The sequence below is a fragment of the Myxocyprinus asiaticus genome, chromosome 3, assembly GCF_019703515.2.
Source record: "Myxocyprinus asiaticus isolate MX2 ecotype Aquarium Trade chromosome 3, UBuf_Myxa_2, whole genome shotgun sequence".
In the NCBI taxonomy this organism is placed as follows: domain Eukaryota; kingdom Metazoa; phylum Chordata; class Actinopteri; order Cypriniformes; family Catostomidae; genus Myxocyprinus; species Myxocyprinus asiaticus.
Window position 1 is genome coordinate 36,246,411 of NC_059346.1, and position 11,556 is coordinate 36,257,966.

General features: G+C 38.7%; 1 protein-coding gene across 2 annotated transcripts in view; it reads right to left on the reverse strand.

The window, feature by feature from the left end:
* Window positions 1–8,514, reverse strand: part of LOC127429569 (atrial natriuretic peptide receptor 3-like) — a 33,219-nt gene extending 24,705 nt beyond the window's left edge. For both annotated transcript variants that reach the window (XM_051678700.1, XM_051678692.1), the window contains exon 1: window positions 7,546–8,514. In XM_051678700.1, coding sequence (XP_051534660.1) covers window positions 7,546–8,215 — 670 coding nt within the window. In that variant the 5' untranslated portion in view covers window positions 8,216–8,514. The remainder of the gene's footprint in view (window positions 1–7,545) is intronic.
* Window positions 8,515–11,556: the final 3,042 nt, after the last annotated feature.

An 11,556-nucleotide genomic window follows, 5' to 3' on the forward strand; every position in this document is an offset into this window, starting at 1 on the left:
AATCCATAAATGTTAACATACTGTTTCAAAAGTATAGCCACAAAACATAAACAACATGTGTTAACATGATTTTAGTGTGATAAAACTGCTTACTAACCTTTTCTGTGTGAAGTTATTTACAATTTTACAACTTCGTTGCCATGACGATTTAGTCTAAAAACCCTAAAATGACTGTAAGAACAACAATTTAAACAACTTTACAGCTCAAACAATACCTGAGTTTTACAAAAGAGTTCATGTAAGTACTTTTATAAAATCCTAAGTTTCACATTTCTGCCTCTGAACCCTCCAAAAATTGGCCCCATTCACTTCCATTGTAAGTGCCTCACTGTAACCCAGATTTTTGCTTTTTTTAAGAAAAGGAGGGTCAAAATAATTTTTTGTGGTAATCAACTTTATGCCACAAATGCTGTCGATATGACATGACGGTATGAACTTTTATTAAATAACTTTACGTTTTCAAATTTTACACCATTTAATGTACATTTATAACACTATATTTGGCATTAATTAATAATAATAATAAAAAAACTAGTCACCACTGTTGCAATGGGATTTCAAATAAAGCTGCTGAGGGAGTGACGGTACATTTGGCATCTTTCTCCCTTCTGATTGCCATAATCCAGCTATCTGTATTTTGTTCCTGTTTTGAAAGTTGTGTAAACGTAACAGTGGATTTTTTCTTTTGCTGTTGGAGCAAATAGGAACGCAAAAATAATATTTGCTATGTCATCCCATGTACCTGTATAGTAGTTTACTATGCTATAGTTTACTTCTGCGTTCCAAACCCTGAAATGTAAAAAGGGTCCGTGGCAGGCGAGAGACCTCTGCAGGCAAAGTTACCACCAACAACGACTCGTTCTGTGCACTGTGTTCTCATAAGAGTTTTACAGGCCGTGAATCAAACACGCCAATTAAGGTATTATATTCTCGATCTGAGAAAGTGATCAGCGCTGTTCTTTTAAGATCAATTATGACCTTTATGCCATTGGCCAGCTTTACCAGAACATGGACACTGAATCCGGCATTTATTAAATTATGTAAGCATAAGCACGCAAGTACCATAGAATAACTTCTCTTTGACCCAGTCAAACAGTCTGAGGTACGAAATATTTTCCCATGGAGCGAGGAGGTCAAAAATAAATAAACAAACAAGCAAGCAAACAGAGGTTTTTAAAAAAGTCACAAAGTGTCCCATAAATAGGAAGATTCAGAGGATTGGAACTTTCCCCACAGCCCAGTCAGTGTAATGCACTGCTTGAAATATCCTCAGCTGAGTGGGACAAACTTCACCTCAGTATTCCTGCACTATAGCAGCCTTTAATTACAGAGCGCACAGCACACTACAGGCCCTGTGTTGACTCTCCAGTGATTCCATGGGGTACGGCTCCAGCCAGCAATATTTCAAAAATCTGGATTTTCCCACTGACACTAGTTACAAATGAGCTGAGGAATGTGAAGGGGCAACACATGGCACACTTACAGCGTCGGTTGTGCCACATTTAAGGCACCTGGGGGTCTATATAAAAGCATAGTGTGAACATGCACATGGAAATAATATCGCTGTGCAAACTCGTTCTATATCGCTACTGAGTATAAGGGTTTACTGTCTTGCCTTCTGTCCAGTTTTGGCAGCATGGCACAGAATGCAAAATAAGCAGGGCTATAATGACATATCTCTGGCTCAGTAAAATCACTCGTGTGTGTCCCCGAGGACCACTCTGCAGGCTTGCAACAAGCCAGTTTGTGGTTTTGTGCTCACGTCATTCACTGTCAAAACATTGCAACACTGTACGTCATCTTCATTAAAGTGCGCTATCGTCTGACATTTAGCCTCAGTGTGGAGATCTGACAAAACAGATGTTTACATACATGTTTAGCATGGACGTAAAAGACAATACACAAATTTACTATCATATAAAGTCAAGACAAACAGAGAGGGGATGTGACCATTCTCCTGACATCCCTATATGCAATCAAAATAATGTGAATGTGAGAGTTTATGCACATCATTGGCAAAATTGTGTATATTGGATATCATACAAACAATCATTACTTATAAACAATTTCATGCGTTACGCAGTTTCTCTGTCTGATCTGTTAAAATTAATGCCAAATGCTATCATAAATGCTTGTGCAGATTGGCTCAGTCACAATTTGGATTTACTAAGATTTTTGCATGGACTTGCACTATTTAAACTTGCCCAACCCTACAATCCCTGCTTTTGAAGTTGATACTGAGCACAAACATTGCCACTCCACTGACTCTCTTGAAACAGGTGCTAAACCATGATTTGAATCAGTCTTTCAAAATATCTGTATTTTATTACATTTGCCAAAGCTGTGAGCTCTGCCAATTGATGCACCACTGCATCATGTAACAGGTTCAAAGCTGCATAACGAAGACTGACAACAACAAAAATAAGGGCATTGCACTGCTCTATGAATCAAATCAGGCATCATGGGCGCTGTAGAATGTCCTATTGACGTCCTCTACCTCATTTCTAAAGATGACTGCAGGCAAACAAGAACTATTTGGCAATCTGCTCTGGCTTGTCATTACGAGAAACTGTGTGAGAGAGTAGATAGTGAAGAATGCTCTTATAAAAAGCAGCAAAATAAAATTTATTTGCATCGATTTATATAACTGATTGTTTAAAAAAATCATACTGGAACACAATAATTTTCATGATGTTTGGTTCCATTAATGACTTTCTTGACATTCTGCATTCTTTTGGCGATGTGGACGGAACACTGAACAATACTTTACCAGTGATTCTTCTGCTGCTATTCAGCAGTGGATTTCTGTTGCATGTTTTATTTTTTTATTTTTTTGCAAGTTACATGCAGCTACAAAAATACGCACCCGTGCTTCCTAAAAAGCATTAAAACTTCCATTGGTCAGACTAACAATTAGCCCAGCCCAAATTTAATTCCATTGGTTGAGCCAATAATGCTGCGTTAGGTTGGTTGGGATGCTCAAACAAACAGAGCAATGTTTTGTTTGATAGTGCCACAGAGCCACAGTGTTTACACTTTTCGGGAAAATCAGCCAACAAATGGCTTACTTACCAGAGTTGTCTCGGAAGTGGAATCAGAATTGGAACCCCTTATGATTCCCATTCCTAGTCAATGAAATATTGAATATCATTGTAAACTAAATTTTTTTAAGTTTAAATGACATGCAAATAAACTTACCAAAGATACCCAGATGCATCAGATCTGCATCTTCACCATCTGTACTGTATCAGTACTCGCTACTACGATACTTCAACCACCTTTCATTAGCCCCTGAAAACAAAACAATGAGGTGCCTACATGCGTGGAATACTAATTCTAATGCCAGCAATCTACCTCATGGAACAGGCCGCACCATTTAGCATTTAAAATATATGCTAATATATACAGTGTCTATGTCTATAATTTATAGTAATATAATCACAAACTTTTATGACCATAGTGCCACAGCCAACTATCTGGTCACCTGTCACAATCTGTAAAAGCGCTCAAGAATGTTATTTTTAATGTTACCTTCTTAAAAGCAGACAAATTCAGGTAGAAAAATGGAAAACTGTTCATAAGCACAGCAATAACACAGAATAAACACACCACCAGCTCCTCAAATAACAAAGTGTTGTACATGGATATGATGCTGCTCTATGGCTGTATTCTCCAAGCCACACAATACACAGACATGCTATGGGTCCAAGGCTTGCCATGGTAAAATATAATTTTTTTCACGTCACTGTGGTGTTTTCAACTTAATCAAAGAATATGAAATTTCACCCATGTTTCTCTTTTAGTATGGAAGCTTGTCTACTTTTCTCATTTCGCAAAAATAAGATTGACGTATTGTTTCATGAAAAATGTGTCTACATAATTGGCACTCACATGTGTAGTAACCGAACACAACAGCAGAGATCGTCTTATAAATAAGGAGATAACCTCTGTGGTTCTACTATTGGAGAAAGTGTAACAGTCAAACGTGTTTTACGACAGCAGTCACCTTTCAGACCGACAGACAGTAGGTGACTTTTCTTTAGCTAAAATCGACCTGTGCTTAATGAAATTCAAAACATTGCCCCCAGTGGACAAAGCGGTAAGTGCTCCATTTTCTGGGTGAAATGTCCACGGAGGGGCACCAAAAGCGAGTTATGAAGAGAGTTGTTTTAAGCTAAACATGCTGTAATATATGAAAAGGAATGCATATTTTTTAAACTGAACCCCCCAACCAAAATCCCAAGCCTAAACCTAATCATCAGTGGAGTAAAAATGTAATATTAGAGGGAAAAATGAAACACTTGAATCACGCTCGTCAATGATTATGCAAACACGATTCCTTCCTGGTTTCAATGAGGGATCCGCACTCGGGTCTTCCACGCTGCTGACGCAACACACTGATGAGCCAATTAAAAAATGACTGATAGGAGATGACACTTGTCAGTGAGTCGGCATAATGTGGCCGATCCTAGGGTACTGGAAGTTTCGGAAACAACATGCCGACTTCCTGTGTGATCATGTTGCACCATTTGCGTATACCATACAAATGAATGGGTAGAATCCTACACTAACCCACTGAATGGCTGTAGACTTGGAATACACACAACTACTTTTATGGTGTTTTTCTTCTTCTTTTTTATTTATTTATTTTATTTTTTTTGCCATCTTTATTGTCATTTTTGGAACTTGACAGCCATCGAAATGTCACTGTATGCAAGAGCTCTCCTTTTGTGTTCCACAGAAAAAATAAAAACATGAGGGTAAATACATTTTCAAAGAATTTTAATTTTTGGAGTAAACTATTCCTTTAACACAGAGGTCAAATTTTGCCTTGAGTGTTTGGGTGGTGGCCTAAAAAATGCATCCCATCACTGAGATTCCATGTTCAAATCTCTGCATGACCTGTGAAGGACAGATCTAAAGAAGTTTCTGACTGTCTTTATATGCTTCATATGATATGTATTCCATATTTTAACTCTTTAGGTGTTCTGAGTATTTTAACATTTCAAGGAGCTCTTAATTAAAGGCTAATAAGCTGTTGTATATTGGTAGAAAAAGGAAAAGCATTATAAAATGCCTTGAAAGCTTTAACCCTGACACTGTTAGTGTCAAAACAGCCCCAAGACAGCATTAACCTCCTACCCTGTTTCAGTCTGCCATACTGACATTTTCAGAATTGGTGGAACATTCCTTTAATGACCAGAGTTCATGCAATATCCTCTAGCTCAAGAAACCTAAGATGTTAATTTCAATGCATGGAACTGACTTAGAAAAGTAATACAGGGGGCTAGGCCTTGTGAAGGTCCTCTGTATTGAGGGATATATGAATATTTTTGAAAATCGACAACATCCTTGGTAGGAATGTGAGAAATGCACTGTTTATGAAACAGGATAAGTAAGGAGGTGCAAAGTCAGACTTTCTGTGAAACAGCATTTGGGGTAGATGGATATGATGTTTGAAACCAGACTAAAACATCAGACAGTTAATAGTTTTGACAGCAGGCATATCTTTTAGCGCCATAATGTGTCCAACACCAATAGTAGCAGTGAGCTCCAGGGAGCTCCTCTCTCTTATTGAGATTCAGCCAGGCAGACAGCACATGACTTTACTCGCCACGAGAGAAGCTGTTAAAAAGTGCTCGAGGATGTCTAGAGAAGTGCTAAGGCCCACAACTGCTCCCCAAAAATTTCAACAGCTCTTGCTCAGTGTTGACCGTCTGTCAAATCCTGATCATTTTTTCCACGTTTTCTTATGGAGCGCAACTGACCTCTTACCTGCCTTTAAAAACCAGCTGCAATGTCTACTGTACTGCAGCCCACGCTGATATAGAGAGGAGTTAGGAAAATATCAGCATGTTGCATTTTTTTTATATTTTCTATATTGTTCTTCTGTGTTACACCAACCCTGGCAGCATGTTCCTGAGTAGGGTATGTGTTCCCTTTTATCTATTATCATTTGGTGGCAAACACCATTTCCAGAGACATGACATTTGGTTTGGAGAGGTCTTCCATCTTTTCAAAGTAGATTCTTTGAATCTACAAAACTTTGTTAACATTTTCTTTGCAAATCCATCCTCTTGACCTGTAAAGTTGGTCACAACTTACTGCAGAAAACAGAACAAAAAATCTGACTACACTGAATTTTCAGAAATAAAAATCTTTATCTATTTATTTGAACTTTAAAGCTTTTTTAAAAAGCAAATATTCTCTACAATACATTGAAGCTTGATTGCTTCATAGAACAAACCATGTTTTTCAAAACACCAGCGTGTTTGAGGAGTTGGCAATGACAGCTTACCTTTCCTAACCAAGTTTTACATCTCTGCTAGTTGTTCTGGACACCATTCAGAAACAAAAGAAGAATGGGTGACTTGATCTAAATGATTACCAGGTATCAATGGCAACAAAAAGTATAAAAAATAAAATCAAGAAAAAATCTAGGGGCAGAACGTTGTTATGGACCATGTGCGACACGGACGGGTTAAGCCGTTGCGCACCGTCTCCAGGTGACTTTATTGCTTGTTGTGACTTTATTTGTTAACATGCAACCTGATCTATTTTGTAGCTTATAAATGTGAATTACAGTCACTTGTGGTGTGATCTACACTATAAAAATGGTAACCTGCAATTGTTACCTTAAAGGAATATTCCAGGATCAATTCAAGTTAAGCTCAATCGACAGCATTTGAGGCATAATATTGATTACCAAAAAATCTGGGTTCCAGTGAGGCACTTAAAATGGAAGTGAATGGGGCCAATCTGTAAATGTTAAAATACTCAAAGTTTTAAAAGTATAGCCACAAGATGTAAACAATATGTGTCGACATGATTCTAATGTGATAAAATCACTCACTAACCTTTTCTGTGTAAAGTTATAGCCAATTTTACAACTTTGTTGCCATGACGATGTCATGTCAACAAACCCTAAAACCCTAAAATGACCATAAAAATGATTATTTTAAACAACTTTACAGCTCAAATAATACATGATTTTTAACAGAAGTAATGTAAGTGCCTTTAAACCCTCCAAAAATTGGCCCCATTCACTTCCATTGTAAGTGTCTCATTGTAACCTAGATTTTTGCTTCTTTTCCTTTTTTTCAAGAAAAGGAGGGAAGAGTTGAAATTAGTTTTTGTGATAATCAACATTATACTACAAACGCCGTTGATTGAGCTTAACATGTTTTGAACCCGGACCATTCCTTTAAGGAGCTATTTCCACCGGAACCAACCCTTAAAAAATGTTTTGTTGGTGTTACCTAATGCATTCAGGCGGATTCATTGATGTTTAATACTATTTTTGACCAGATAATTTACATGTTACCATATGAAGCACATTTTTAGGTTAACATATTTTTTAGTGTAATTGTTAAAAGATCTAGTCTGGTGAATGAAAGGCTCAAACTCAGCAGTGGAATACCCTCCATTCCACTTGTGTAAGCCATCACCTCAAGCAAGGCACCGAAACTCAGATTGCTCCCTGTAATTAGTGTCCTGTAAGACGACGCATCTGCTAAATCACAACAAATGAGTAAACTAGTATACCTTCACTCCCATAGACGGACTTTACGATCTCGTCGGCGTCTACCCTCTCTTCCTGAGAGTTGAACACAAGGAAATCTGTGGAGATGTGGTACTCTTCTAGGACGGTATAAACCCCCTCCGAGGTAAAGTAACAGTTTCTCTCCTCTTTATCATCGTCGTAAATCAAATGTGCCGTTCTCCAGCCGAAATGTCCGAACATCGTCTGGAACGTCTCCGCCATTTTCAGGTAAGTTGGAGCGATCCGCGTGAGATGCGAGTACTCGCTGTTTTTATTGCTGAAGCCGGTGGCCAAAGCACCTGCTGAGATTACTGGGATGTTCCAGTGCGATGCCACTCTCGCCACCGACGCGGCCGCGTACTCGCACACCGGACCGAGGACCAGGTCGGGACGCTCGTCTCTCTGCATGTCCACCAGCGCGTACAGAGCATCCATCCCGCACGCCGAGTTCTCATAGCGCACAGTGAACGTCAATCCCGCAAACTCATCTTCTTTGCCAAGGGTTTCTTTCGCGTACTCAATGGATGGAAAAACTCTCGGGTATGAAAACAGGTATGTGTTATTGAGAGGCAACAGGACCAGCACGTCGATGTTCTCATTCAGTGCACTTGTGCTGCCAGGCATCATGAGTGCTCCCCAAATGCACAGACAGAGTGACATGAAACATGACATGTTTAAAATGTTCTTAAATCAATAAACGCAGTAACTGTTGATTTTTTTGCACTGAGTCCTAAGCTTTTTGAGTTATTTTTGTTCCCCCAAGTTAAATGGTCATGTCAATTAAGACGTATCCTTAATTTCACTTAGTATATGTTAAAATCCCACAATCTCTTTTAATGACTGAGTTGTGTCGTGTGTGCTCCTGCAAGTCTCTCCAGAGCCCCTCTTCCCCGTTTGAAGTCTTCTCTGGGTCTCTGTCTAAACTCTCCGGTTCCCTGTGTAATAACTCTTGTTAGGATGTGTGAAGTGTGTGGCTGGTCACTCACCACACACGCTGCAGTCTAGGAGGAATTTTGAAGCATCCCTTCATTATTATTTCTGCGTCATCCCTGCGCAGCCCGCCCCCTCCTTAAAGCTACAGTGTCGCCATTCATTACAGCCCACAAGTTCAGCGTGTTCAAAAGTTATCTAAACGATTTAGATATTTTCCTAAACGACCAATTACATGAGAACATAATACAGGATATGTCATTAAAAGTGCACTCAGTAATTTTTTCCTCATTAAAAAAAATTTAATTCCAAAAGACGTGAATTGTAATTTTGCTAAATATGTTAGAAATCATGACCACTCACATTATAATGAAGTCTCCAGTCATATCAGTAACCTTATGAAAGCTGTTTTATTCTACTTGGAGAGGGTCCACACATGGGGGCTGCCATAATAGAATCACATGACCAGCTGAATACTACTTAATCTCGTAACCATCCTGTTATTTGACACTTTCAATCATTGATAAAGTAATCATGGCTGACTGTGAATACTACATTTCTACAATGGCATCTGGAACTTTTTAAATGATGCTGCATCCAAGCCGCTAGGTGTCACTGTAAGTCCAAGATGACACAAAAACAAAAGTTTCTGATTGCACCTTTAATATCTAACTATTTGTGAAGCTGCTTGTCAATAAACTTCCCATTGTATACACAAATTTCAGCAAATGCGCAGTAAGTGGTGGCAGAAAGCCGGCAAACTAAATGAAAGTATGACACAAAAGCATCAGAAATACTCTTAGCTATACAATTATTATAAGAGTTAATAACATACCTGTAATAAAGTTTTCTATAAATAAGTGCTGTCAGTTGATAATTTTTTTGATCTGGATTAATCGTATAATTTTTTGTAGTTAATCGCGATTTTGAAATTTGACACTATATACTGTTTACTTCTTTTCTTGTCAAAATTCATTATTTCCATTTTTGGAAAGAAAACGAAGCAATATGTAGCAAAATAATGTTTTATTAACATTTTCCAAACAAAGCCTTCCACAATATAAAGATAGAAATGCACTAATATAGCACCAATTCAAGTCACATCAAATGTTTCCCAAAGTATAAGTGGGAGTTTGACTAATTGAAAGAAGTAGTCTCCCCTTAGGTTGCATATTCATTGCAATGGGCATTAAATCTCTTAAGCTGTCATCCTCCACAATATTAATCAGCCGGCAGAGTGGTGGGGCCTGGGTAGCTCAGTGGTAAAATATGTGGGCTACCACCCCTGGAGTTTGTTAGTTCGCTAGTTCGAATCCCAGGGTGTGCTGAGTGACTCCAGCCAGGGAGGGTAGAGTCGCTATAATGTGGTTTGTTCTCGGTGGGGCGTGTGGTGAGTTGAGCATGGCAACACGCTCAACAAGCCACGTGATAAAATGTGTGGGTCGATGGTCTCGAATGTGGAGGCAACTGGGATTTGCCACCTGGACTGAGGTGAATCACTACGTGACCACAAGGACTTAAAAGCACATTGGGAATTGGGCATTCCAAATTGGGAGAAAAAGGGGAAAAATCCACAAAAAAAAAAAAAAAAAAAAAAAAATCAGCCAGCAGAGTGTGGCTATCTGCTTTGTTACAGCAATCGTGAAGCTGCATTCATGATTTGCGTCAGAGCATCCACGCCTGTGTCGCAAATCGCTTTGAACTCACCATGAAAAGTGCTTGCAAACAAACACACTTACAAAGGCTGAACAATACTTGATTTCTATCACAAGTCCCATCTGGGCTTGTTTTGTACATAAAATAGTGCTAAGAGCTCCTTTCTCCATCATTTTATGACTTTTAGATTCTTTTAGTTAACGAGACAACAACCTCCATGGCTCTATCATAGGAGAGAGCGTAACGGTCAAGTAGTGTGTTATGACAGTACAGCTCATAGAATGTCTATGGGACCACAGTGCTATGCTGTTTTATGCTAAGCTTGTAGTCTTATCTTGGTAGAAGGGCTCTGGTGCTGTAGTGTGTGCGTCAGTGTAATGACTTCGGGTGGACACATTACAAAGGTTCCTCCCTTCACACCCGTGTTTATGCTGTATTAACGGTCGATGCGTTAATCGCGATTAAGAAAAATGAACGTGTTAAAATTTTTTTATTAATCACATGCGCCAACACGATTATTCTGACAGCTCTACTATAAATATTTGCTGCAAAGACGTGAGTTGCAATGATCTCCAGTCAGCTCTGTTGATGGCTTGAAGCCACAGCCATCTATGAGAGCCCTCGAAATGATTTTTCAATAACAGAATCCAAAAAAAGTGTATTTTTTGCACACGGTTTTTGGCACTACTTCCGTGTGTGACGTGAGCAGTGATGTTGCCAAAGGATTGGTCTATGGCTTATATTTGAGCAATATCACATGAGCAAGAGGGCTGTTGCAGCCTCATGCAGCAGGTAATCACAGCTGTGCAAATAGACGGAACAACAGCACGATTGTGAGTGATATTGCTTTTATAAAACAGTTCAACAAAAACTAAATAATGTTAAATAACTTAAGTTTCATTAAAAAATTGGTCAGTTAGTTAGATCTGCACTGCTCTCAAACTCTGTTTTGAGCTAGTGGTGTTTCGTTCGTAAACTAATCAGTAGCTGTGTCCTAAATGACACACTATACACTATGCACTTACAGAATACACTATGCACTCAGCAATGTAGTGTATACATTTTGAAAGTGTATTATCGCCCCAAATGGAACACTTAATGGTTTTTTACTACACGGAAGTGTTCGCCGTTTAACAGCTGATGGACGTGACATTTCAAATGCATGTGAAGTGTTACCAATCAGTTTAACATTTATATGTAAAATAGTGAACATAATCACACAGCGAGGGTTATGGTAAAACATTCAACTCACATTTGTAAGCTGCTGTCTTCACTGATGTTTGGCTAGTTGCCACATTCCCCATTGTTTACAACCTCCAGAAATGGTAATTTTATGAATGTATATCAGCACTTTTGGAATGCCACTCATCCAATCAGATTTGAGGACCGGAACTAACTGTTGTATAAAGATGTAATAGCCTGTGTAA